Here is a 16,019-nt window from a genome sequence, read left to right as displayed (position 1 = left end):
GGGGTACGCGTACCCCCAGGCGTACGCCAATTGTAATGGGGGTAAGTGAATAAAAATGAAAAACAACTAGAGAAGTACTCGGAGAGCGCAGACCTCTGCCAAGTGGCATAGTTCCCCCCATTTTGTCATTCACACCAAAATAATAATCCTACATTTTTTGGCTCAGTCTTTGATATTTTGTAGAACCTGTTGGAAACTTGTCCTGTATTTTTGTTTTCAAGTGCCCTGACCATTTTTTGTGGAGTTATATGCACAAATGGCGAAAATGGTCCTATCTCGCAAAGTTAAAGAATCCTTTAAAAAATTATCTGAATCACAAACACAAATTTGAACACAAACCGACACACAGATAAACGCCAGCAAAAACACAACCCCCGCACTGCTCTTGTGCATTGCACTGCGCTTGGCGGAGGTCATTAGTGCCTAACCCTCGAGGATTTAAATCATAGTGATTGCATCAAAATTTGACTATGCAAAATACAACATTTTGAACCAGAATTACTTACTATAACTTACTTACGTACTCTAGAGCAGGGGTCACCAACGTTTTTCCTTGTGAGAGCTACTTTTACAAAATGAAAATGGCCAAGAGCTACTCATTTTTGTAACATTTATTTTCAGAGCTTATTTTAAACCCAAACAAAGCGAATATGCTTGTTTTACCAGAACATGAACAAAATGCTGGTGTCCACAACTCACATTTTGTATTTCAGAATGCATTTCTTTCTACTGTTCTTTCATTATTAACTGAAAACCTGAATGAAAAGCAGGCTTGCGGGAACCTCATGTGGTCGTGGGGGGCTACCTGGTGCCCACGGGCACCACGTTGGTAACCCCTGCTATAGAGGCTAGCACCTCAAAAGGGGACAATTTGAACCGGGCTATTCAATTACAAAGTTCTGGGGGCCACATTTTCACAAAGCTAAGGGTTGGGGGTTATATGACAGGAACACTTTGGTTTTAAACAAGCTGCGGCAAAAGCGGAGTCAAAGATCCGCTATATCAGGGAAGGCCTTTCCGTTGATTGCGAGTTAGGCTCCCCTCCTGTTTCGCTACCGGCAAAGATGAAGTGGTGAACAGATGGTTGCAAGCTGTACTCGGAGATGCAACGTTCATCTTTATTATTCCGATTACAGATAAACTAACTCAGCGGTACCTATTGTACATCTATAACAAAAGTTATCCGTTCAAGCCGTGTTAGTCATGCAGAAAAAAAGTGAATTGTTTGATGGCTTTTCTGCGCATCCTGAAGTCCACTATATGAACGTGTGTTTTCTGCACTTCTGTTTATTTCATGATAATTGGAAAATGTGGCCATTGCTGAAAGCTTTTAAACATGTTGCCTTGACTTCAGCTGCATTGTCTTTTGCATAATCATTTTCATTTCTTGGATATTTGTAATGTTTGATAGAAAATGCTAACACATGAACTGCGTGTCCAATGAACACATACACAACACATGACAGGCATACTGTTTTATCGGTACTCAGTTTATGTACACAACTATTGAGCAATTATGTGTAATTATCTTTATTACCATGTTGAATTGAATTGTGAATTACTGAATGATATCAACTACTTTGATTTTAAGGACCTAATGCAAAAACGCTCCTTTGTATGACAAGAACACTGTTGTTCTTAAGGACGTACTAGTCAAAAATACCGACAGGAATGATTGCTGTTTTTAAGACTCTAAAGCAAACAACAGCAGTGAAAGATCCTATATATGACAGTAGCACACTGCTATTTTTAAAAACCTTCAGCAAAAATACTAGTCTATATGACAGAAACACTGTTCTTTTTAAAGATCTGCAAAGATCCGTTATATGCCAGAAATGTTAGTCGTTAGGTAGTTTTGGACTAAACTCGCCAGCCTGATGTCATAAGAGGGACCAATTTGGCCCTCGTGTGACATCGGCAGTTGTCTGGTGCTGCCATGGGGTGAGCAAGTTATTGTTTCTTGACAACAAAGTCTCAAGTCTCAACAAAGTCACAGTCACCGTTTGGCCCAAGCGCCCTTTGTCCCCCATCCCCATGTCCTTTAAACCTGCCGCTGCCTCCATTGGGTCTCTATATTGGGTGTCAGTCACGGCCAACTGCCTAAAGTCTTTGTGAGGTAAACACTCACTGAATTTGCTTTTTTTTTTAAAGCCATTTAAAACCATTTTGTCACTTTTAAGAATTTCTTACCGTTGTCCTCAATGGTGAAGTAGAAGATGTCGCTAGTGGCATTGCTCCCATCCAACAAGACGTAGCAGATCTTCATGTCGTTGATATCAGCTGTTGGCAGAATACACGCAGAAGTTAGTGTCAGAGTTGGTGTGTGTGTCAAGATAAATGTAAAATGTAGTAAAAGTAGGCCATCTTCACTGGTTTTAAGTTACAGCCCCCCCAAGCTACTCTCATTATTAACATGCCAACCGCAGAGCAAATGCCTTTCACATCTTTTTTTGCAGTCCATCAATCCAATTTGGAATCTTCCACCAAGCCCAACGAACGCTTTTTTAAATAAACATGTGAAGAAGATTCGGAGTCTTCATTGAACATACCTTTCAACAAAAGTCATGTGCAACAATTTTGAGTTGTGAGGGTATGCGTTTTTGTAAACATTCAAGGATAGACCTAACGCTCTTTGATTTTGCGAACGTTTAGTGAACCTAACGTAAATTTTTGTAAAAATTTAACAACATTTTTGAGTGGTCACCATACAGGTTTTTGTAAATATCAAGACAAGAGCTTAGAGCTTATGTGTGGGATTTGTTAGCGGTTAGATATCATTTGAGCCTTCAACAAAACGACTGCACAGTTTTCTGTAAAAATCATAGACGATTACATTGATGAAGATAAGATTTTAGAGCCTTAAAAGTACATCATTTTGTTACATTGAAGATAACATAGTCTTCAATGAAACTAATGTAAGTTGTTAGTAGCTATTAAAGATAACTTTTAGTCATCAAAGAACCTAACGTCCAAATTTCTGTAAACATTGTCGTCAATTTAACGTCTTTAATTAACTTTATGTGTTTTAGATACAATCAGTCTCAGTTAAACTAACGTGTTTTATTCATTTCAAATGTACATTTTTGTCATCAGTGACAAAAGTTCAAATTTTTGTCTTCAACAAAAATAATAACTAGTTTTTGGTAAACGAATTTTGGCTCACTAAAAAAACTCTCTCTTCACTAAAACATTTTTGTAAATGCTGACAACAATGATTGTGTGGTAATTTTGTAAACACGTATCGACAGTGATCGTTCCCGAGATTAGCTAACAATACTTTCATCAGTTATGGTCAGAGTTTGCATAATAAACGTACCTTGCGTGAAGCTCTTGATGCTGTCGTTGCCCTTGGCGAGGTTAACGATGAAGCCATGCTGCGGTGCTTCGGACACAACGTATTTCAAGACGGTTTGGTGACTGTCGCGGTCCTCCGATCGCAGGGCCTTGCTGGTGATCAGGAAGCCCAAGTGTCCCGTGGGGAGGACCTTGAGTGAGGCAGCGGCCTTGTTGACCACGATCTGTGGCACGCCGTTGTCCACTGTGTTGATGTGAATGGTCATCATCTGGGGTTTGCGTGTCTCATATACGGTGTCGGGGAAGACATAAAAGTCTGTGTGAGTGCCATCCGTGATGGTGAAGGAGAAGCTGTCTTCGCTGGTCTCGGTGCCATCGTGCTTGTAGGTGATCAGGTTCTCGTTCAGGTCCTGCTTGGTGAAAGTGGTGACAGGCTGAGAGTTGTTGAAGAGCAGCTGCCCATGAACCGGGACCTGCGTCACAATGAAGCGCAAGAGATTGTCTTGCGTGTCGCGGTCCTCTGCTGTTAGCTCAAATGGCGTGATGAGCTTGGTTTCGCCCTCCTCCACCAGCAGATTGCTTATGGTCAAGACCGGCTTCTTATTGTCAACATCAGTGATGGACACTCTGAATGTGCGAAAGACGGGGTTGTAGCCATCCGTCACCTCAAACTCAAAGCTGTCCATCTTCATTTCATCATCCGACGTGTGGATGTAGTAGATCTTGTTGCCAGCAAGCTGCAATTGGGTGAAGGTGGAAATGGGAACACCAGGATAGTCCGTGCACTCCAGATGGCCTCTGCTTGGGGCCCGCGTGATGCTAAAGCTGAGGAATTCATCAGGGCTGTTGATGTCAGTGGTGCTGAGAAGGTCGGTGGTCAGGGTTACTCTCCCTCCTTCCTTGAGAGTCACGCCTTTGTTGATGACCTCCGGGAAGACCATGTCAATGCTTCCGATGTTGATGTAGAAGTAACGGTCAATCAGGGCATTGATGCCATCCGTGACATCAAACTTTAGAAGGTCGCGGATTCCCTCCTGGCCAGTGTGCACATACTGGATGAGCTGTTTGTCGATTTCGGCCTGCGTGAAATTCATTCCCACAGTAATGTTCCCGATAACATCGCCAAACTTGCTGATGCGCTGAAGGTAGCCTTGGCCCGGACCGTAGCGAACAATATAAACTAACGTGCTATCTTCAGAGTCAAGATCAGTGGCCTTCAAGACCCTGTTGCTGATGACTTTAGTCTCACCGATCTCAACCTCAAGGCCGTCATTTATGGCCATTCTTGGTGTCTCGTCGTCAACGGGAATGACCATGATTAAGATTTTTTTTTCCACCTTGTGTTTCCCATCTGTGAGCCTTATTACAAAGCTGTCCTCTGTGGTTTCCGAGTCATCGTGTTCATAGACGATGTTTGATGCCTCTTTGATCTGTTCCAAGTCAAATCTGTCCACTGGGAGTGTGCCGGTGCTGAGTTGCTGAACTATGGCGCCGTGCTTGGGGTTTGTGATGATCTCAAAGTGCAATTCGTCATCAGGGATGTCGGCATCGGCTGCGTTTAGGATTGGTGTGTCAATGACCAGGCTCATTCCCTCCATTACTATAAATTCTCGGATGAAAATTTCAGGCTTCTCATCGTTGGATGGAATGATCACAATGGGGAAGAAATGTCGTTCAGAGAAATTAATACCATCTGAGCAGCGGAAGGTGAAGCGATCCTCCACAGGTTCCACACCTTTATGGATGCTTTGGACATAGTATATATGTCCAATTGCCACATCTTTAATGTTAAAGGCAGTGATGGCTGTCCCTGCTCTTGATTTCTCAGAGCCAGGAGCGGGGGAAATGTTCTCCACATAGCCGGACGAGGGTTGGACAATGATAGTGCACAGGATGTCTTCACTGTTTGTGTCGATATCTTCTGCTTGGATTTGGTCTAGAGTGATAACATTCTTCTCGCCTTCTACCACAACAAACTGCCCCCCGACACTAACGATAGGTGGAATGCTATCAACAGGAAGGATGGTTACATGGACCGTCACACCTTGGACCTTGTTGCCACCAACCACCCACTGATCAGACAAATCAGACAGAGTGAGGTTGAAGGAGTCGTGTTGTTTGACCGGTCCAATTTCACCGGATGTGTGAACATACACCACCGCTCCATTGATTATGTCTGCCTGGGTAAACTTCTCAGCGGCTGCTCCGTTCACTAGGATTTCGCCAAGCCTGGGGGGCTCCTCCACTATGAACATGAGCATGAGGTCATCCGTGTCTTCATCTTGTCCCTGAATTACATTGCTTGTAATTTCCGTGGCTCCGTTCTCCAGCACATCGATTGACGCGCCGAGCAGGCCCTCTGGAAGCATAATGGTGGGGGATTCGTCATCCACGGGGTCCACGCTGATTTTAATAGTGATGGGCACCTCATGGAAACCGTCACTTACGTCAAGCTTGATGGCATCGTTGAGCGATTCCTCACCTCCGTGGATGTAAGCTATTCGTCCATTTGCAATGTCTTCGAGCACAAATGTTTCACCGTTTGACATGTCGATGCCTAAGTACTGCAGATATCCATATTTGGGAATCTGGGTTACAGTGAAAACAATGCTTTCATCATCTGTGTCAGTATCTGTGGCGTGCAGATCTTTCCTGGTGATCACATATGAACTTCTCTCCCGAAGAGTTATCCCTGTGTTTGTAATAACTGGGGGTTTGTTGTCAACCGGCTGCAGGAAAATGGTGAACAGTCCATCTACTGTGTTACCGGAAGTGTCCTCCACCATAAAAGTGAACTGAGCCACTTTGGGAGTGATGCCCAGCTCCTGGTCGGGAGGCCTGTAAGCAACTTTATGGTGATTGACCTGTGCCTGTGTGAACTCTGTAATCACGATGTCAGGGTTGTCGGTCAGCACAATTTCACCCAAGGGCGATGGGTTGTTCTCATCGGTGTCGGTTGGAGGCTTAGTGATGGTGTACTTAAGGTCCCTGTCGTCTGAGTCAAGATCAGTGTAGCATAAAAATGACTTTGTGAAGTATGTCAGCTCATATTCCTTGACCGTCATGTGAAGGGTAGTGCCAGGGGAGAGCTCCGGAGCTAAGTCGTCAACAGGGTGGATTTTGATGGTGAACAACTGTTCGCCTGATTGATTTGGCGGGTCGTTATCATCTTGGACTCGAAACACATACTGATCGATTACAGTGGTGGTACTGTGGCTTCCGATGTGGCGATAGAATAGCTTCCCGTCAAGGATATCTTGTTGAAACCATTCAGTTACCACCTGTTCAAACATCTCATCTGTCTCACTGAACTTCCAGAGAGAAGGATCAGAGGGAGGTTCCACTTGTCTTAGCAGGAACTCCCCCAGAGTAGAGTAAGGAGCCTCTAAGATGAACTTAATGGTGGAGTCTTCTGAATCGATATCAGTTGCGCTCAGAATGAACGGTGATATCTGCATGACTTCGTTCTTGAAGAGCACTAGCCCGGTGTTGGCGTTAATTATGGGTGGCTCGTCATCAGTGGGGACGATCGTGATGGGAAACAGGAATTCTACTTCATTCCTGCCGTCTGTCATTCGGAAAATAATATTGTCGCTATAGGTGTCGCTCCCGTCATGCTGGTACACAACAATGCCAGCGTCTAGGTCAGCAGGTGTGAAGAATTTTCTGCGGTCCCCCAGCATGCTCAGCTGTCCGTGCTTCAGTCCATCAATGACAGTGATCGTCACATCTTCCAGGTTATCTTCATCGCTGATCTCTAAGTTCTGCGAGCTGGAGAGTGCTCTAGACTGCCCCTCAAACAAGAGCTGTCCCGTGTTTTTGGTCGCCACAGGAGCCATGGTGTTCATGGGCTTCACCACTATCATGAAAGCAAAGGGGTCGGACACGGCGCCATCGGTGTCAATGATTTCAAACTCGAGCTGGAAAATCCTCTCCACTTCAGAGTCCGCTGAAGGTGGCTTGTAGGCTATTTTGAGATCTTTTATGTCCTTTTGATAGAAGGAGGTGATTGGCATGTTCTGGTCATCGGTGCTGATAATGTAGCCCTGCTGAGGGCTCAGCGGTGACGTGATGTTAAATATTAAATCCTCTGAATCGGACTCAACATCTTCTGCGGCCAACATGTCACTGGTAATCGCGGTCATCACAAACTGATCCACCTCCATCATCATCATGGACACAAAGCTTGGTTTAGGAGCTGTGTTCTCTGCACCTTCTCTGATTCTAACCATCATTTGGAAATGTTCTTGCATGATAATGTTGCCCTCATTATCCTGCAGCTCAACTATCATTGGAATATAGTCTCTATTTGGTGAATTGGTTTTAGCTGTGTGCTTGTAGCGAATGCCACGCTTCACAAACTCATCACAGTCAACCATTTGGCCACTGGTGGGGTTATTGATAAGAGTGCCATACCTGGGAAGACCTCCAGCGCCGACCAATGTGGTGATCTTACACTGCGTGACATCGTCTTCGTAGGAAAACTCCAAAGCCTTCTTGTCAATGGGGTTGCTGTCGCCGTTCAGCTTTTCCACATTGATGGGCATATTCCTGGTGAGGATCTCCAACTGCTGGAAAACCACCTCCACCTCCAGCATGAACGGGATGATGACGGTGTCCGTGTGTGAGTCATAACGCAGCTGCAACTTCACACGATCCTTGCTGGGGCTCCGGGATCCAAAATGAGTATATTTCACTTCATCTGGTGCGAAAGAACAAGAGAACTTCTTGGGGGTCAGCATCCCCGGTCTCTGCGATAGGGGGTCATTGTCTAGGACTGTGATGTGGCAGCGGTCTCCTGGTGCTACTTCTGTCACTAGGTCATGCACGGGGTCCAAAAACACAGATTTCCCTAATGGGACCCTTATCCCATTGTTGGCGATGATGATATTGTCCTCATTAGGTCCGGGCTTGTACTGGTAGAGGTGAGCTTGGCTGAATGGGTCAGTTCTGACTGAGGCGAAACAGACGCTAAGAGCAAACAGGAGCAATCCCCATTGTGAACTTTGCAGACAAGCTTCCATGTCCGCTGCTTTCTTGACCTGAAATTTAGTCGCAGGTCAGCCGTAGCGGACGAAAATCCAACAGTTTGCCAAAAAAAGAGCTTGTCTGCAGTAGTCCTCTCTGTCCTCATACAGACACACAAGTGTGGTGAGTGCTGCAGGGGCTGTGCAGGTAATAATGAAACTGTAGACAGGGACCCTCGCTGGCCCCTCCTCCCTGTCAGCACAGAGATGGGGGCTGGGGGGTGCCTTCCTCCTGCCCCCATGGTTGGCTAAATTAAGAAAGACCATTGGACAAAACTGTGAAAGTGCTCCTCCAACCAAGAGAAGACTTCTGTCCCACTCTTTCTTTCTTTCAAAGGAACTGCTGTGGTGAAAGGCAAATTTAGTAGAATGGATGCAGTTTTGTTTGTGTGGGATTAAATAATTAAAAATGCAATTAATAAAAAGCATAACCTTCAATAATTACATTTGATCACTTTTAGTTATAAATTCTTCCGCAACCATTATATTCATTTCATTACTGATTTCCATATTTCATGATGTTTTACATTATGTTACTGGCATTTGAAAATATTTTTATTTTTTAAATATTTTTGTCTTTTTATTCATTGAATGTCATTTTAAAAATATTTTATGGTGTTTTTGTTTATTTAATTATTTTATGTTATATAATAATTAAATTAAATTAAATTAAATAATTTAATAATAATTTTTATTTTTATGTCATGATGTTGTAGTGCTTTGAATCTTGTTTGATACAACAACAAACAAACCATTGTATTTCAACAATGTATTAATTATTTCTTTTGACAGCCAGCATATTAATTTAATGACCGATTTCTCTATTTAATGACCTTTTCTGTGATTTATTGGCATTTTCAATTATTTCCAAACATTTTTTAAATTTCAGTGGCATTTTTATAATATTACCTGGCATTTTTATATATTTTTGTTTTTATTATATATATTTATTTTTATGACTGAGTTATTGATTTCATGACATTTTCAATGATTCAGTAGCATTTTTACTTGTTGAATTACTTTTAAATGATTCCTTGATCCTATTTTTAATAGATTTTATGGCATTTTTTCTATATTTTGGGATGCATCAGCGCATTGAAAAACATCTGCAAAAACGTCATACTGTATATTTTTGTACGTTTCGGTCCGTCATGTGTGAGTGAGTAAACCCCCAAATGTGGTCTCTGTGGTCAATTGAAGTCCGAGTTATGCTCATTATGCCGAGTGATTTACAAGCAACTCCGAAGTTGGCTTTTCACTCTGATTGCTGTTGGTTTTGCATGTCGTCCTCATGTTTTGCGTACAATACAGAAATGTTATACCCTTTTTGGGTTCTTTTGTCTTTTTTTATCCCCCCTGGAGGGCATGTCATTGGGTCGCCACGGCACCAGAGTGTCTCAAAGACAATAACCGGGCATCAGCTGGCTGGGACAGGTGGGGGAAACAACTGGTCATAACGTTAAAACGTTGTAAAATTTTGATTGGTTTAACCGTCCAGTATGAGATCATAGATTAGCATAGATTAGCCAGTTTGTGCGGTGGTTCCACACAAAGCAGACGCAGGCATGACAGATGAAATGCGTACTCAATAAGGTGCACAAGGTCATGTGCAGGGGTTGAGCGCTTGATGACCTGCTTGCAATATTTTCACTCTCAAAATATAAATATTAGATTTTTTGCAGAGTTTGTTATACAGCAGAATGTGATATCATGATACACGTAAGGTTGTTTAACGTGAAATTTGACAGTAAAGGTTAAAAAGTGTGATAACCACGCAATAACCTCATGATAAGGGGCAACCGTGCGACTCACTCAGCAAAACTCCCCAGAAAAAATGCGGGCCAAAATAGCCGAGATGCCACTCGCACATTCTCTATCACACTTTTCAGTTGGGCCTCGAAATACATCTCCTCACTTGACCGGGGGCTGCCAGAAATAAAAAAAGAAGGGGGTCCGTCCGCACACAGCACGGGTTGGTTGGAGGGTGTAACTATAGAAACAAACACACCAAGCAGGCTTTTTATACTCCTGGATTTCACTCACATCCACCCTCCTGGCAGCGTGGCGTACTGTAAAATGAAATAGTCATTAATTGTGTTTTTTTTTTAGCCCACCTTCAACTGTCAGTGAACGGTTGACGAGGACGTAAAATGTCTTAATTGGGCCTGTAAAGCCATTAGCTTGTCTTTGCTCAATGTGTTCACTGAGAAGCCTTTAATGCAGGGGTCACCAACGCGGTGCCGGCGGGCACCAGATAGCCCCCCCACGACCACATGAGGCGCCCGCAAGCCTGCCTGCTTTTCATTCAGGGTTTTCAGTTCATGTGAGAACCGTAGAAGGAAATGCATTCCGGAACGCAAAATGTGATTTGTGGATCCCAGCATTTTGTTAATGTTCTGGTAAAACAAGCACATTTGTTTGGGTTGAAATAAGCTATGAAAATAAATGTTACAAAAATAAGTAGCCATTTTCATTTTGTAGAAGTAGCTCTCACAAGAAAAAAACGTTGAAGACCACTGCTTTAATGTGTGTGAAAATTAGATATAAAGCCAATTAAATAGATAACTCAAATATATTATACTGTATATGAATATATACTGTATAAATTCATCAAATGCAATTGTCCGTTAAGTTTTTAATTTTGTATGGATAATCTTAAACATTGTATTTATTGTTTTCATGATCAATTTATATATTTCATGAGTTTTTACATTTTTAACTTCAATTTTAATTGTTTAATGACATTAATGATCACTTATTTAATGTTATTTTATAGCATTTTAATGTATTAGATTATAATTTATTACACCTTATAATCCTATATAATTATACTTAAACAGTGTATTTTATGTTTTCATTTAATTTTTTTCCTGCCCATTTTATGACTTTTTACATTTTTAACTTTTATTTTTAACTTTACCACTTATAGAGAACATGCAAACCCTTTATTCCTAAAATCACAACTATTATAATGTGTTGATCTGGTACACCTTCAAACAGCTAATATTATGCATAAAGCAAAAAATAACCTGCTACCCAAAAACGCAATACAATTCTTCTCATCAAGAGAGGAGAAATATGACCTTGGGAAAAAATGAAACACTTATACGCCCACACAACGCTAAAAACCTTCAGCACGTCAGTATGTGGAATCAAATTATGGAACGGCTTGAGTGAAGAACTCAAACAATGCACTAAAATGAGCCATTTCAAGAAGCCATACAAGCAGTTGATGTTTCCAAAGTATGAGGAAAAAGAATCGTGGACCACAGGGAAATACTATACAACTGCAAACCTACTGCTTTTGAACATGTGGAATTGTGAATTGTGATATGTGCTGTATATTGAAATCAAATGAATGTTCAAATAAATCAAACCATTACCATTATCGTTACCATTTTTAACAGTGTTAATTTTTTATGCTATTTTGAACTTACTGAATGACACTGAATTATTTAATGTTATTCTCTATTATTTGTATATAATTTCAGGTTTATTTCATAATGCTGCAGCACATTGAAAATCGTACCTTTTAAACAAACAATTTATTTCTGACAGCATGATCAATTTATATATTTCATGATGTCATTTTTTACACAATTTTACTATTGTTGAATCATATTTTGCATTCATTTAAATAGCATTTAATCGAATACTGTTAGTTTTTCTTTTGTTTGGCATTTAATATGTTCTCTCTATATGAGAAATATATAAACATTTTCATAATACATAATCAAAGACAATAAATGTGAAAAAACCCAGCACATAGTGTTATTAAATAACTGGCAAATCTTTTTGCGACTAACTACCCACATAAAAAGTTTCTTACCTTAGCTAGTATGCTGTGTAGGGCTAGTACGCTTAATGTTAGCAATTCAGCTAACATGATAATTGGAATAACACTGGCGTCACCAAGGTTGTAAATTAGAATTATGGTAAAAAAGTGTATGGTAAAAAACATGGTAGTTTTTGTCGTGTTAGCATTAGCAACAATAGCTGAATTAGCTTTTTGCTCAATGCTTTATACCTTTTCACTTGATTAGAAAAATAGGAATTTCACCCTAAAGTTAGCTATAGAGTTAAATGATTAGTTTTTTTTATCATAAAATGCATATACATTCGTCACTCGCCACTTCGTCGTTCAAACATTGCTGCCTCCGTCTATCACGTTTGTTCAAAAATGATAAATGATCGCTGTTTTGTGGTTGAACATGGCCTATATATGCATATTTACGCCATTTTTTGGTATTCCTGGCCTAACATTTTCAAGCATAGAAGTGGTTCAATGAACTAAAAAAAAAAAAAATGCCCTCAAATTGGTGTATGTAGTGTTCTACACTGGTCACTAGGTGTCAGTAATGTTACCCTAATGTTCAGTGAGACACAAAATCACCAGACTTCATCATTTGCATGATCAGCAGGCTTTTATTGCACGTTTGAATTATCTCACAACAGGCACCATAATTCCTAATAAAAACCCTGAATCAAAACACGGGCTACTATGTCACTTCGTCACTATGTCACTTCCTGTCCACCACACGCTGAGCTCCCCCTAGTACTGGAACACATTAACTTAAATTGGGCAATAAGACTGTAAAGGTAGCTATAGGGGTGTTATTTAATGTCTAGAGGACTCTAACAATGTTAAAAGCCCTATTTAGGTAGTTATAAACAGCTTTAACTACAAAAATATAAAATGTATTACTAATTAATCCTACTTCACGGAAATTCACTCATCACGGTCGGGTCTGTAACCAATTAACACGACTGTACCGACGTGCCAACAATTAATATCTGGTTTAGGTCAGAAAATAGATCTGCGTGACCTTAAATCACAGCTACATTCCGCGGTGGAGTTCACTGACAGGTTTGAGTTGATGTTTCCACTTTATGAGCGCAACAATTTTCCCTGATCATTCTTGGCATTCTGAGCTCAACCGTTTGTCTTATCGCTGGGGAACATCTCCAAGATGAGGTGCTCGCGCCAGCTGTGCAGGACGCTTGTAGATGCTTATCAAGACAACGACATGTAAAAGGTCTTTGGGCGTAATGACGTTCGACGCAATCATGAACGCTTCTGCCTTTGCAATGCAGCCTGTGGACTCGTTGCCCATTTTAGCTAGCACGCATTAAAATGCACCGAGCAGGACGAGTGTTCACTCTGACAAGATGGCTTTTGCATGTACTCTGCTAAACATCCGTTCCGTAAATACACACAGCGTATAAATAGACAGCGATACTGAGACCGGAGACATTTGGAAGGCAGGAAGAAGAGATTTGTGTTCAGCTGCAATGAATGCTTTCATGCCGGCTGTCCGTGATTGCGGTCAGCTAGCGCACTTTCCCACCTTCTTGATGTACCGTCCTGATTGATATAGACTGACGAGTCCCATGGAAACAGGCTGTTTTTAACTGTTGGACCCCACTCACACGCTGGGAAACACATCACGGCTACGGAAACGACGGAATTGGAGATACGTGCTTTTCATTTCACAGGGATATGCTGAATCCCATAGAAGAAACTTTATGAAGAGCAAACTCCCTAGCATTAAAACTTCTGACACACTATCTACAAATTAATATTGCAGTATTAGTAATAGTATTCTTGTGCCTTCAATGTTGCTTTTTTGCATACTGTATTCACTACTCTACTCTATAACACAGTAAAAAAAGAGCATGATTTTGTTATATTTACAGAACCCCATTCTTTTTTTTACCCCATGAATAGGAATACACAAATATGAGTGTACATGTTGTCGCCACCCATTGAAAAGGATGTATCTCCACATTTACTTTTAGTAGAAACTGAATTTGAGTAAAAACTGAAAAAACAAGTTGGAGATACATGTTTTTCATTGGATGGTAGTATGTGCATGTGTTATACAATATTTTTAACACCTTGTAACACAAATATGAATCACATTTATATGAATCTATATAAAGTCACTATCCAGTGGAAAACATGTATCTCCAAATTTTGTGATCTTTTTTTCTTTAGTAATTTTTTAAGACAACAAACACAAAAAACTTTAAAGCAAAAATATGACTTATTGTATATATACAGCAGAGGTGTCCACCGTGGGTCACATACAGAAAAATGAAAGGATGCATATGCTAAGAAGTTTTATGTACATTTACAGAAAAATTTAGAATAGTTTTGGTGAAAAAGCCTGCTGTTTATATGGATCTGTTTTTTCCATTTTTGCTATAGTTTTTTTTTTATTTTCCAAATTTAAATTTTCTTCTTAATCTTTGTGAAAAACATTTTGTAATATTTTGACTTTATTCCTATAATAGTATAACAACCTAATTTTACAAAATCTATAACTTTGTTTTGTTTCTCAAAATATTAGGACTTTTATAAAAAAAACTTTAATATTTGAACTTTATGCTACTAAAAATGACATTATTTTTCCTACTAATATTTTGAGTTTAATCTCATAAAATTGCGACTTTTTTTCTCTTTAGAATACAACTTTTCTCTTAAATATTTTGACTTTATTCTCGTAAAATTGCAGCTGTTTTTTTCCACTTGTGCTGTTTTTTTTTTAATTTTCCCACTATTTTAACTTTATTCTCAATTTTCTTCTCAGAGTTATGACTATTCCCATAAAATAACCTTTTCTCCAACTTTATTTATTTTTAATTTAATAAAGTACAACTTTATTTTGCTTTGTATGTTTCTCATAATAGTACGACTTTTATAAAAACAACATTTTTTCTTCAACATTTCAACGCTACACTCCTAAAAATGATATTATTTTTCCTCCTAATATGAGTTTAAGAATTTCGACTTTCTTTCTCATCAGAATACAACTTTTCTCTTAATACAGTATTTGGACTTTATTCTTGTAAAACTACAGCTGTTTTTTTTCCACTTGTTTTTACATTTTTTTTTAAATTTTCCAACTATTTCAACTTTATTCTAAAATTTCTTCTCGTAGTAACGACTATTCCCATTTTGTTTGTTTCTCATATTACGACTTTTAAAAAATAATGTTGTTTAATTAGGCCTGTCAAAAATAACGCGCTAACGGCGGTAACTAATTTATTTTATCACGTTACATTTTTTTTGTGTAATTAACGCATGCGCACCAGAGCAAGTTATGGCGGCAGACGGAAGCACACTGGAGCGTCCCCACACAGTCACACAAAGTCTGACGCTCTTTTGTAACTTCATTCTCACCGTTCATTCTGATACTGAAAGTATCGCCAACTCACACACATCTCTTGTCTGTTCATCCTCGTTACAAGAGAGCGAGATGCATTCAGCGACACTCTGAACATCACAAAAACGGCTTTATAATGTATGTGTGTGTGTGTGTGTGTAAATAAACAGGAACATAAGATTTATTCAGCTGTACACGTTGCTACATTTAAGTATGCTGGAATATACATTGAAAACAAGTACATTTACCTGAAATTGTCTTTGGATGCAGCCCCTCATTGCTCATAATAACACGGTTTAAAGTGTGATTCAAACATTCTGCTACTATCAAAGAGACTAGTGTGTGACAAATAGATTTTTAGACTTGTGTGGTATCTTTTAGCTTGATTGAGATGATTCACTTCATTTGGAGCTGTTAATACATACAAATACTGTATATGTCAACCTAAATACAGTACAAATGGGCATATTTCAGACAGAGTTGCTAATCGTGATTAATCATGATTAATTCATGTAAAACTGATGAATCT

At 39.9% G+C, this 16,019-nt stretch overlaps 1 protein-coding gene across 1 annotated transcript in view; it reads right to left on the bottom strand.

Moving 5' to 3' along the window:
• Positions 1 to 8,318, bottom strand: part of frem3 (Fras1 related extracellular matrix 3) — a 43,823-nt gene extending 35,505 nt beyond the window's left edge. The window contains exons 1-2 of the mRNA XM_054778587.1: positions 3,317 to 8,318; positions 2,191 to 2,280 (exon numbers count right to left, since the gene is read on the bottom strand). Of these exons, the coding sequence (XP_054634562.1) occupies positions 2,191 to 2,280; positions 3,317 to 8,318 (5,092 nt within the window). The remainder of the gene's footprint in view (positions 1 to 2,190; positions 2,281 to 3,316) is intronic.
• Between the last annotated feature and the right edge of the window lie 7,701 nt (positions 8,319 to 16,019).

Source organism: Dunckerocampus dactyliophorus, chromosome 6 (assembly GCF_027744805.1).
Source record: "Dunckerocampus dactyliophorus isolate RoL2022-P2 chromosome 6, RoL_Ddac_1.1, whole genome shotgun sequence".
Lineage (NCBI taxonomy): Eukaryota > Metazoa > Chordata > Actinopteri > Syngnathiformes > Syngnathidae > Dunckerocampus > Dunckerocampus dactyliophorus.
This window is presented reverse-complemented; position numbering and strand designations above follow the sequence as displayed.